The 13,485-nt window shown below is 43.6% G+C and overlaps 1 protein-coding gene across 8 annotated transcripts in view; it reads right to left on the bottom strand.

Moving 5' to 3' along the window:
• The window catches only part of LOC140385791 (focal adhesion kinase 1), a 904,772-nt gene that overhangs the window by 457,410 nt on the left and 433,877 nt on the right, over nt 1-13,485 (bottom strand). For all 8 annotated transcript variants that reach the window (XM_072468319.1, XM_072468317.1, XM_072468318.1 and 5 more), the window contains one exon: nt 11,244-11,410. In XM_072468319.1, the coding sequence (XP_072324420.1) occupies nt 11,244-11,410 (167 nt within the window). The remainder of the gene's footprint in view (nt 1-11,243; nt 11,411-13,485) is intronic.

The following is a 13,485-nucleotide window of genomic DNA, read 5'->3' as shown; positions in this document are numbered from 1 at the left end:
CCGGCTTTCGGCGCCGGTGCAGCGCACAGCACTGCGGTGGCATTCTAGCCCCCGAAGAAGTGGAGAATTACTGGGCATGGGGGCCCGGTGACGCCGGCGTCACTCGCACCGGGTTTGACGCCGGCGTCAACACTGGACCGCGATATCGGTGAATCCCTGCCATTGTCTTTCCATGTTCTTCCTACCAAACTGCATCACCTCACACTTCTCCACACTGAACTTCATTTGTCACCTATTTGTCCTCTCCAACAACTTGTCGATGTCCTTTTGAATTTCCAACCAGCCTCTTCATATTTAAAATACCTCCAAGTTTTGTGTCATACACAAATTTTGTAATTGTCCCTTGCACTTCAAGGTCTAGATCATTAATTATGTTAGGAAAAGCAAGGTTCCCAACCATTGGGGAACACCAGTACAAACCTTCATCCAGCTTTAAAAGTATCCATTGACCTTTACTCGCTGCTTCCTACGTTATTCTGGAGTTCACCTGACCTATAACTGTTTGTTGAATTTGACTACGATGAACACAAGAGCCTGCCTTTCAGGTGTTATTAAACAGAGTTCTTAGGCACTTTTAATCAAAAAAACAATTCTAAGAATTTTGTTAACATTTGCATAAACACACACAGCAAGAACTTTTATCAATTACAAGCACAAAGACTCCACACAGCTACAGTAATCTATGTATAACCCTTAATTAATTCCTCCTTAACTGTTCCAATTTAATAACAAAATCCAAGTAAAACCAAAAAACCCTTTTCAAAGGCGTGGCCCAGCACACGGCATTCTCACTGGTATAAGACTTATTATTGATACTCTATTCCCCTTTTCAAACAGCAGATTTGAATTCCTTACAGAAAGCAATTATCTCTTTTAAGTTACCAAGCAGTCTGGAAACAACTTTTAAAATGAAGATAGAGAGAGATACTTCTTTCAACCTGTGCAGTTCAAACCAGTCCAAAACTCAAAGCGAAAGTAAAAACTCAGAGCCACAGCCCAGCTCATTACACACAAATGACATCACTGAAGCCATGTGATAAGACAAAAACCTTTCTTAAAGGGACACTCACATAACACCAATTATTCAGCCAATTTTGTATCCACATTGCTACTGTCACTTTTATTCCATGTTTTGTATCCACATTGCCACAGCTACTTTTTATTATTGTCCTCCTGTGAGTCCCCTGCCACTGCCAAGTTCCAAATAGCGTAATTGCATTGGGAATCTGTTGTCAGGCATACAAATGACATATCCCAGCCAACAGAGCTGGTTTTGAATGATTATCACTTTGATGCTAGGCATGTGTCTATCAAATCACCAGGTGATTTCAGCATTTCAGTATTCAATGCAATTAGTGCATGTAATGGAGGTTAAAGTTCATACTAACAACGGAACATGGCACCGCTGTACTAAGTACATGCAAAGCGACAGTGCTTCAGAAACCATTTTCCAATGGGATCCCATTTGACCTCACCACCACTTTGTGAAGGGCAATTAGGAATGAGCAACAAACTCACCCACACACTCAAATCCACCCTCCCCACACTCACTCAGCAGCCTCTCTTCTGAAACCTCCAATCCTCTCCACTCACTCAGCGACCCACCTTCCCAAACGCCCTACTTGCCGCACTCACTCAACAGCCCCGTTCCGAAACCTCACAACACTCACATTCAGCAGCCGCTCCTTTCACATTTCCTGCCATCACTCACTCACTCAGCAGCCCTCCTTCCCAAATCCCTTTCCTCCAATTCACTCACACAGCAACTTGACATTTCCAACATATTATATCAACATGAGCTTCATTGGGGCCCCAAAGACCTCTTCAGGGCTAGGTCACTGTGATTGAAAACCAGTATGAAATCACGGCAACCAGCTGATCCTGGGGCTCTGCAGCTCCTTCCTCCCTCTGCCGAGTAATCCCACACCTCCACCAAGTGGCTTGCAACAGAGCGGTGTTATGATTCTGGCTGATGTTACTACTGGACAAGGCAGATCACAGGGCGGAACCCGGCTTGACAATCCGAGACCAGATCCCAACAGTGGCTGGGATACTGGACAGAAACCCCAATATTTTATTTTAATTTTGTAATACGGTGAGGAAAGGGTACCTCGCTCCAGGAGTGATTTCACAAAAAATAGATAGTAGATTAAAACAAACTGTATTACTAAACAGTATTAAAATATCTTTAACATCACACAAGACAATGCTAATCAATGCAGTGGCACAGTAACCCTTAACTGCTATCTTTATTCCCACTCAAACAACAAGACAAACCATCTCAGCTCTCAATCCACTTTAAATATAATTAGCACTCATGAATACCTGTTCCACAGGGATACTAGACTTTGAGAATGAAAGATCTTTTGACACTGCTTTAAAGAAAAGACCTGACTCCTGCAGAAATGTGGCTGTATTTCATTAGAAGCTGCTTCAGCCGGTCTGTTCACTTTTCCAGCACACTGCCAATCTGTATACAGACATATCTTTTAACTGAACTGCAGTTAGAGCAAATGTTGACTTCTGTTCAGTTTCATCTAAAACCCCATTGACCTGCTTTTCTGCAAAATGCCTGATAACTTAGCACCCAGTAATTATATCATCTTACCAAGATAAATCTAATTAACTCCACAGGGAACTCTCCTTAATCCAAACAAAACTACATGAGCCCAGGCTTTTAACAAAGGCCTAATTGTATCCCTGGCACCTATCCTCATAAACCAAGATGCTTTTAAAACATAACTACAGCAGTCACAGACATACTAACCCAGGTTTCTAAACCATAATGCATGAATAACTATAATACATTCATTACATGGGTCAGAAAGACCTCTTCTTCCATTTGGCTCAATACTGAAACTGGCCAGTCTGTGTTCCCCCTGTTGTTTCTCAGGGATTTCAAGACTGTGCCTGTCAAGTGCGAAAATCCTATAATCATCAACACTCAAGAGTGTGGAAGATGGCCCGTGAGCTGAAAGGGAGATCCAATTTAACTTATGCTCTCTCTTCTATTTAGAGCAACCCAGATTTCCCAGCAGGTTTCATGGATCATGGATTTGATATCTGGGGGGACAGAGGTATTTTGTAGGCTGGGTAATATATTTAGTGGAGCTTCCTTGTTATCTTTTGAGCAACTATGTCAACAAATTTGGTATCCTAAGATATTCGTTTTTCAGATATCTATAACTCAGAGACTTTATCCTGAAAAATACATCTCTGCATCTCGATGCTAATGTCTCCCTAATGGAAAAAATCCTGATATCCATGGAACCTATGCCAGTCATCAGCAAGTTTTATGATACTGTATGTTCTAGATTCTGTGTGAATATACTAGAGACTCTGCAGTCTTGGGAAAAAGACTTTTGCAGTGAAAATTGATGAGGAGACTTGGGACAATATATGGGAAAATGCCAATAGAATTTCAGTTGCAATAGAACGAAAGAGACTCATTTAAAAATATTACACCATCTGCATATCATGCCAAGCTTAAGGCACAGGTTTTACCCTACCATATCCTCACTGTGCCAAAAGTGCAAAGTAGTCGAGGGAGACTACACACATTGTATTTGGTCCTGTGTCAAAATTAAATCCTACTGGCCTGGTGTGCTTCAAGCTTGAGAAGATATTTGAGACGGTCTTAGAATTTTCTCCTTTGTTCTTAATTCTGGGACTCCCAGATAGAAAGATAATCTATGCTAATGAAAAAAGGCTGCATATTACCTTAACATTTTCAGCATATCTTCTGCTCCTGGATTAGCGGTAAATCTCCTTCAGTTCAGGTTTGACAATAAATTATCATGGAATGTATCCCAATGGAATTTCTAAACTGTATTCCCGATCCAAATCGGATGCGTTCTGAAAAGTATGGGGCTTCTATCTCAAACATATAGGCACGAATCAGCGGACCCAAGTCTGTTAAACCACATATTTAGCAAGATATTTCTCAGCACTTTCTCTGAATTGTTTCCAATACATTTATACCTTTCCTTGAATAAAGAAATCATATGGCCCCCGGTAGAAAGTGGAACACAGTAGGGTTGCTGGGGCTTAGTCAGTTGTGGAGGGTGGATAGCAACAAGCTTTTTCCAAGAGTGGGGGTATCAATTACAAGGGGGTCACGATTTCAAGGTGAGAGGGGGAAAGTGTAAGGGAGATGTTAGTGGAAAGTTCTTTACGCAGAGGGTGGTGGGTGCCTGGAATGCTTTGCCAGCGGAGGTGGTAGAGGCGGCACGATAGCATCATTTAAGATGCATCTAGACAGATATATGAACAGGCGGGGAACAGAGGGAAGTAGATCCTTAGAAAATAGGCGACAGGTTTAGATAAAGGATCTGGATCGGCGCAGGCTGGGAGGGCCGAAGGGCCTGTTCCTGTGCTGTAATTTTCTTTGTCCTTTGTTCTTTGAGAACGGGCTAGGGGGTTTATTTTCTGTTGTCTTTTGGGTGTGAACTCTGTGTGGTGGTTATCTCACTAGCAAGAGGCTAGCCGACTATCTCACTATAGGTTCGTAAATAAGAGCGGAGTAGAGGAAGCGGCTGCAATTTATTGGACCTGGTGAGACGAGATTCAATGAGACTAGTTTGTTTGTCAGATTGGGGGGGGGAGCACCAAGGGGGAGGGGCAGAGAGCTAACAGTCACCAGGATATTTTCTTTATCTCCAAAAGCCCAACTTTTTGCCCATCAGTTACGGCGGAAAGAATCTGCTAGAGAGGTTGTGCAGGTGCAGGAGCCAGGGGGAGAGGGCGGCGGCGGCTGGTATCTGCCCTGAAAAGGTCAATGAGGTGTCCAGTCCATCTATGAGGGACTTTATAAGTCAGAGCTGCTGGAGAACGAGTGGAAGTGTTTTGTTTTTGAGAAGGCTTTGAGTTTCCTCAGGTGGAGAAGAGGTTGAGGGAGGTATTGGAGGCACCGTTGGGCTGTAGGAGGTGCGCACGGTTCTGGGGAAGATGCAGGCTGGGAAGGCGCTGGGGCCAGATGGGTTCCCAGTAGAATTTAATAAGACATTGGTGGATCAGTTGGCCCCATTGGTGTTGGTGTTTCATGATTCATTGGCACGAGCTGCCCTTCCGTAGATGTTGAGACAGGCTTCTATTTCCCTCCTCCTAAAGAAGGATAAGGAGCCAGAGAGTGTGGGGCGTACCGGCCGATTTCCCTGCTTAATGCGGATGCAAAACTCAACACTAATATATTAGTGCTAAAGTGGTTGTCGCCCACAGATTGTGGGGGAGGATCAGGCGGGCTTTGTGAAAGGCGGTTACTGAATGTGGTTCTTGCACCAGTGCGGCGATAATTGCGTTTTTGGAAACAGAAAAGGCCTTTGACAGGGTTGAATGGAGATACCTGTTTACGCTCCTGGAGAGGTTTGGGTTTGGTCCAGAGTTTGTGTTGTGGATGCGACAGTTATATGAGGCACCGTCTGCTAGTGTGCGAACTAACCCCACGAGTTTGGGTTCTTTAGGTTGTACAGGGGGACGAGGCAGGGTTATCCCATGTCTGCGCTGTTGTTCACATTGGCAATTGAGCCATTGGTAATTGCCTTGAGGGTTTCGGACAAGTGGAGAAGTTTGGCGAGGAGAGGAGTAGAGAATAGGGTGTCTTTGCATGCCGATGATCACTTGCTGTAAGTAGGGGACCCGAGGGTAGGGGTGGGTGATATTATGGAGCTATTGGAGAAGTTCGGCTCGTTTTCAGGGTTTAAGTTGAATATTGGGAAGAATTAGTATTTTGTAAGTGGCCCCTTGAGGGGGGAGGAAGTTGATGTGAGGGAGCTGTCTTTTTGTTGTGCTGGGACGAGCTTCCATTATCGGGGGGTCCAGGAGGTGCAGCTTCGTAAGTTGAACTTCACTGGTTTGGCGAGTAGCGTGCAGGGGGATTTGCAGAGATGGAACAGCTTTCCATTGTCTCAGGCGGGCTGGCTGCAAGCGAATGAGATGAACATACTGCTAAGATTCGTGTTTTTGTGTCAGTGCCTTCCAGTCTTCCTGCCTAAAGTGTTTTTCCGGGGGCTGGCGTAGCTTATAATGGGGTTTATATGGGCAGGGCGAACGCCTCGGATGTGGAGAGGACTCTTGCAGAGGGAGAAGGAGGTGACGCTCTTGAACCTGTTATTGTACTATTGGGCGGCCAATGCAGAGAAGATGTTGGGCTGGTTCGGGGCCCGGGAGGTTGCCTGGGTATGGATGAATTGGGGCCCTGTACGGGGTCTTTAGACGTTCCTGACAGCTTCTCTGCCGTTTGCTCCAGCGAAGTATTCATAGAATTGATGGTCATTTCCACATTAAAGGTACGGCAGCAGCTACGCCAGCATTTTGAAATTTGTGAGTGGGGGTGTCAAGGTGGTCCCCTATTTGAGGGAATCATTTGGTCCAACCAGGGGAATTGGATGCCACGTTTGGGGGTGGAAAGCTGGAGAGGATAAAGGACTTATTTTTGGAGAGGCGGCTTGCTGACTATGAGGAGCGGGTGCACAATTGGATCCTGCGAGCTTTCTCAACATTCACGGACACATCAACATCCACGTTTTTGGAAAGGTTATTCCCTTGTGCAGGTTCGGAGGAGGGCAGTACGTCCAGGGTTTATGGTCGGATCATGGGGGAGGAGCACATCTCACCAAGGCCAGGGTGAATCGTTTTCTGAGGGGGTTGAAGATAAGTGTGAGAGTGGCGAGATGGCCTGCGAACCACATGCACATGTTCTGATCCTGCCCAGGTTGGTGGGTATCTGGGGGCCTATTTTTTAAAAAGAAAACCACACCCAGCAATTTTAGATATGAATTTGGAGACGTGCCCATTAGCTGCGATATTTGGGGTATCAGACCAGCCGGAACGGAGGCGGGGTGTGATAGAGAATGTTCTGGTTTTTGCCAATTAGTTGGTTCGGTGGTGGATTCTGCTGAGTTGGAGGCAGGTGACACCATCCAGTGCCGCAGCGTGGCTGGGTGATTAGATGGGAGTTTTTGCACATTGAGATGGTTAAGTTCACAGTGAGGGGGGCAATTGACAGGTTCTACTGTAGATGGCGTCCGCCCGCTTATATTACATTTCAAGGATCTGGTCACTGTTAGCTGTAAGGGGGTGGGGTGGTTATAATTGTTAGTGTTTTTTTAAATAGATATATATATATATGTTTGCTGTGGCTGATGATACATGTTTTATTGTTTCCTTGTTTCTTTAATGTTTTTATTGGCTTTCACATTTTATGTTACACATTTCAATTTGTACGTTAAACGGAAAGATTAAAATTTACAACAGAGAGATAAACCAAAGAGTGAGAAAGAAAACCATAAACAAACAAAGATCACTACAAGTATTTACATCTACTTGTCTCCGCCGCCGCCCCTTCCATCCTGTGGCTGTGGGCCCCATTAGGCAGATCTGCCTCAGCAGCCCTCCCAGTGTTGGGCCGAGCATGTATTAATTGGTGTATTGTTGCTCCCTCTGGCTTTCCACGTGCCCTCTGGCCCGTCCCCTGTGGCTCTGCCCCATGTGCCTTGGGCCTTTAGCTCCCCATTGGTTGAGTGCCTTGAGTTACAGGAAGATGTAGACGGGATGGTCAAACGGGCAGAGAAGTGACAGATGAAATTTAACACAGAAAAGTGTGAGGTGATATATTTTGGAAAGGGTAATCTAACAAGGGAGTATAATATGGACACAGGGAAGTTCCGAAGAACAAAAGGAACTTGGTGCGTTTGTCCATAGATCTCTGAAGGCAGAAGGGAGAGTTAAAGGGTGGTGAAAAAGTCATATGGAACACTCACTTTTATCAATGGGGCATAGACTACAAAAGCAGGGAGGTCATTATGGAGCTGTACAGAACTTTGGTGAGGCCACAGCTGGAGTACTGTGTGCAATTCTGGTCGCCACATTATAGGAAGGATGCAATTGCACTGGAGGGGGTGCAGAGAATATTCACTAGAATGTTGCCTGGGATCGAACATTTAAGTTATAAAGAGAGGTTGGATAGGCTTGGGTTCTGACTTTAAGGTCAGTGGCGAGGACCCTTGCTCCACCGTAAACCATAGATTCCGGGTTAATGTCAGGCAGCAGGAAAAATTTTGAAATGGGAAAAAGTCAGAGCTAGGAATAGCGATTCACAGAAAAGACAGCTGCTTTTTTTTTGTAAGCAAATCAAAATCAATCCAAACCATAAACCACATGGATATTGAAGTTAATTTATCATTTTGCATGGCACAGAATCATATGGTCCAATGTGCCTGTGCTGTATCTTTGAAAGAGCCATTCAATTAGACCACTGGATAAAAGCAAATTACTGTGGATGTTGGAATCTGAAACAAAATGTTGGCTCTTTTCTCTCCCTACAGATGCTACCAGACCTGCTGAGATGTTCCAGCATTTTCTCTTTCGTTTCAATTAGACCAACCCAACAACCTTGCAAATGTTACTTTTCAAGTAAACCATTATCTCCTCCTACTCACTTTAAAAAAGCCAACAAACAAACCTTCATGAAACAGTAATAGGTCAACTACAACTGAAACAAACCAAACATAAATGAGCTGGAAAAGAAAACAAATAAATACTCAGATATGGATGCTCAGAACTGAATTAAAAATATTGGCCAAAATTATTCAGCCTCCAGTCTAATTTTAGTAATTGCAAATTCTTATTAATTTGTTCCAAGTAGCAGAAGCAAAAGTTGGGTTTCCTGAATTAATCCTCAATAAAAGGCTGACTGTCGAAACACATGTAACATGGGCTATTTAATACCACAGAGCTCTGAGTAGGCTGGTTCAGTCTGACTCAAGATCTGAGCACAGACAGCCAATATAGTGATACAAACCAGGGTTCTCCTCTCCGTGTTCCTATTTCAAACCTGATTTTGGTCTCACTAAATATCTACATATCAAATAAACCGGTTACTTTAATCAGAATGCTGGAATGGTCAGCTTGCCTAATTTCTGAAATGTCAAATGATCTGTCCCAGTCACTTAAATCAACCTGTGATTTCAGGATCTCCACCATCTGCAGTCAATCTTGAAGAGCACTGCTCGACTGTGTAATACTAATGGCCACGTTCAAGAAACAATCAGATTACACGATGCTTTAGCCACAGGGACACACCACTGATGCATATTAAATGCAACTGGCATAACAGACTATAAAGTATATTTCTGTACAGCTGCAATGGTATAACTGCAGTACAATACAGAAAGTAAGGCCACAAATGACAGCTACAAGGCGTGCAGAACTGTTAAACAAAATGCTTCTTGCTCCACAATGACAATATAGCTCTGATTTTCAAACAGGAGCAAAAAGGAAGTACTTAAAAACCAATGGTGTTTTAAGTAGTAATTACGATCAAAAGTTATCATTGGAACTGTTCTGCATCATCACGTAGATAGAGAAGGCCTTACCAGTAATACCTGATACAGATTCTGAAAAAGGATGCATTTTACAAGGCTGATTATTTTTTCTTAATCACGAGGGGATTAGTTGCAATGGGCTGGAGTAGATTTAAAACTTTCTGTATGCTGTTGCCAATGGATTTGGATTTTCCTTCATTTTTTTTGTAGTGTTTTGATAAAACTGAATGGCTTGCTAGACCATTTCAGATTGTAGTTAACCACATTACTGTGGGTCTGGAGTCACATGTCAGCCAGAACAAGTAAAGATGGCAGATTTCCTCCTCGAAAGGAAGAAGATGCATTTTTACGACAATCAATGTTAGTTTTATGGACTCCATTATTGAGACCAACTTTACATCCCTGATTTATGAATTTACTTTAAATTACAGCAGCTGCTATGGTGGGATTGAACACGAGACCCCCACAGCCTGGGCCTCTGGATTACTTGTCCAGTAACATTACCCCATTGCCACCACCTCCCTAGGGATACCAAGGCAAGAATGTTAGAATATTTGCTCTTAACTATTAGCAACCTAAACATCCTATTTCTCATGGGTATGCTATCCCCTCAGCAACACCGCCTGAAAATACTGCTTCAATTTCCACAAATCACTGTTGGCTCAGCTCCACCGATGTCAACTCCTCCACTATCTCAAAATTGTCAAACCGCTTGACCAACATATTGTACTGAAAGAGCAGGAATTTCATTCAACAAAACATGGAGAAGATCAAAGCCATTCTCTTTAGATCCCGTGGCAAATTCCATTCCCTTGTCACCAAACCCTGACAACTCTGCGAGGCTGAACATTTCGTAACCTAGGTGTCATATTTGACCTCACGGTAGGCTTCCGAACACATAGCTGCACTCAAAACACCGATTCCCATTCTGGTAACATCACCCAACTCCACCCCAGCCTCAGCTCATCTGTTGTTGAAACCCTTAGGCAAGCTCGTTATCTTTAGATTTGACTATTCCAAGATACTTCTACTGGCCTCCTACATCTACACTTCATAAAACAGGAGCTCATCCAAAAATCTACTGGCCATGTCATAAATCCCACCAAGTTAGAATCATTGCTCACCCTTTTCCTCGCTTATCTAGATTGGTTCCCAGTCCAGCAACAGTTGCATATTAAAATTCTCACCCTTATCGATAATATCCCTCCACACCCTCATGGAATCATAGGGTCCCTACAGTACAGAAGGCCATTCAGCCCATTGAGTCTACAACGACCCTCTGAAAGAGCACCCTACCTAGCCCAACCCCTGCCCAATCCCCATAACCCCACCTAACCTGCACATCTTTGGACACTAAGGGGCAATTTAGCATGGCCAAACCACCTAACCTGCACATCTGTGGACTGTGGGTGGAAACTAGAGCACCCGGAGGAAACTCACGCAGACACGGGGAGAACGTGCAGACTTCACCGATATTCACCCAAGGTTGGAATTGAACCAGGTCCCTGGCTCTGTGACGATTGAACCATTGTGCGAACCATTGTGCGAACCATTGTGCCCCCGCACCCCCTGCCCGTCTCTCTGTTCTATGCCATCTTCTTGCATATCCAATTATGGTTGTTCTACCATTGATGACAGTGCCTTCAACTTGGAATTGCCTCCTGCAATCTCTCACCCTTCTTTCCTCTTAGATTTTTGAGTATTTTTTTCCTAATATCGCTGCATGGGATGTCAAATTTTGATTGACAACTCTCCTGTGAAGCGCCTTGGCATGTTTGACACTGATATTTGTTCAAGACACTGGATAAATGCAAGTTGCTAACTACAAACAAAGTCATCAACGATTATAGTGGCCATGGATCTTCCTGATTTTATTACTATTTTGTCACTGTTAGACTGTATCCATTATATTGTGTTTCTTACCTCCATTCCTCTGCAGGATGATGCTGTTCAAATTTTTCACGCACATGTGAGACGCCCACATCTGGATGCAGCCAGTGAACTTCTTCTGAATGCATATGACTGAGTCGAATTCCAAAGCATGCCACATTCTTAACTTTGTGGGAGTCTACAATCTTCTGAATAATTCCCTGAAATGTGATACAGATACACAATGAGACTGAATTATCCAAAAGAGCCACACAAAAAACTAACAGCTGTAACTGCCAAGCTTGTTGAAATCAACTTATTTAAGTTTCTACCTAAAATACATGCCAGAAAAACCAAATTATGTTGTGGCCTTTGGCTGTGAGGTGACCCAATATGGCCTTCAAAATTATGGTGGAGTAAATGGAGAGAAGAGGCTACCACTGTAGGGAAAGCAAAAACTAGTGGTCACCAATGCAAGAATAAGTCCAATAGAGGTTGAGATTCAGAAAGAATGTTTTATGCAAAGAGTAGTAAGAATGTTTTAAGAGACACATAGCATAAATGCATTCATAGGGAAGCCAGATAAGCTTATGAGGAAGAAAGGAAGGGAAGAATATGCAAATAAGTGCTACCGATTCTACGTAGCAGATTGACAGTTGCATTCTCCCATATATAGGCAGGATTGTATCTTCCTTTTAATCCTTCATAGCAGAAATTTTGTCCAGTAAGAGTGGTTAGGAAAGAGAATACAGAGCTAAGGTTCAAACTCGTAGCACATTTCATTATTGTGCAGTGAATCAACTCCAATTGCCTTGGCTGTTTTATGGAAATTTTGATTTTAATAATAATAATCTTTATTAGTGTCACAAGTAGGCTTACATCAATGCACTGAAGTTACTGTGAAAATCCCCTAGTCGCCACACTCCGGTACACTGGAGGAGAATTCAGAATGTCCAATTCACCTAATAAGCACGTCTTTCGGCACTTGTGGGAGGAAACCGGAGCATCCGGAGGAAACCCACGCAGACACGGGGAGCACGTGCAGACTTCGCACAGTGACCCAAACGGGAATCGAACCCAGGTCCCTGACACTGTGAAGCTACTATGTTAACCACTGTGCTATGATTCACACTGGATGAGGATGCAGGCACATCCTGAGATGAGGGATGTCCAGCATTTAAGAGACTGGAATACCTTGTGCAGGCACTGAAATACTCACCCAATTTTGTGTGGTTTCTTTCTCAAGTAGGCTGAAAATCTGAAGCTTAATTAAAAAATAATTTAAGTTTGTCTTGGGGTCTTTCCAAATCCTGCTGACTTTTAAGGTAGACTTCGAAGTTGTTACTGCACAAACTCTTCAGCTGGAAGTTTATTTTTGTGGTCTACGCTACCTTTGGTTCAGAATAGGTTTTTCAATACTCTGTATTAGCATCCAACATTATTGGATACATTTTTCGGACTTGAGTAAAACATGCACCGGATATTCAACCTGTCAGTTTATTTTATGCCTCATTTCCAGAGTGCTTGTAATCTCATAGAATATTGTCCATGCTTCTTCAAAGTATGCTGGCTGTTACGGAGAACCTTGAATGTTTGTTACAATCACACTAATTTTGAACATTCCTGATAATATCCTATTTGCTAATTTTTTTACAGTCTACAAAATCTAAGTACTATTTTCAACTGACACACAAAGAACAAAGAACTGTACAGCACAGGAACAGGCCCTTCGGCCCGCCAAGCCCGTGCCGACCATGCTGCCCGACTAAACTACAATCTTCTACACTTCCTGGGTCCGTATCCCTCTATTCCCTTCCTATTCATGTATTTGTCAAGATGCCCCTTAAATGTCACTATCGTCCCTGCTTCCACCACCTCCTCCGGTAGCGAGTTCCAGGCACCCACTACCCTCTGCGTAAAAAACTTGCCTCGTACATCTACTCTAAACCTTGCCCCCCTCACCTTAAACCTATGCCCCTCAGTAATTGACCCCTCTACCCTGGGGAAAAGCCTCTGACTATCCACTCTGTCTATGCCCCTCATAATTTTGTATACCTCTATCAGGTCTCCCCTCAACCTCCATCGTTCCAGTGAGAACAAACCGAGTTTATTCAACCGCTCCTCATAGCTAATGCCCTCCATACCAGGCAACATTCTGGTAAATCTCTTCTGCACCCTCTCTAAAGCCTCCACATCCTTCTGGTAGTCTGGCGACCAGAATTGAACGCTATACTCCAAGTGTGGCCTAACTAAGGTTCTATACAGCTGCAACATGACTTGCCAATTCTTATTCTCA

The sequence above is a fragment of the Scyliorhinus torazame genome, chromosome 11 (assembly GCF_047496885.1).
Source record: "Scyliorhinus torazame isolate Kashiwa2021f chromosome 11, sScyTor2.1, whole genome shotgun sequence".
Classification (NCBI taxonomy): domain Eukaryota; kingdom Metazoa; phylum Chordata; class Chondrichthyes; order Carcharhiniformes; family Scyliorhinidae; genus Scyliorhinus; species Scyliorhinus torazame.
Note: the sequence above shows the minus strand (reverse complement) of the source record. Positions and strands in the feature narration are given on the sequence as shown.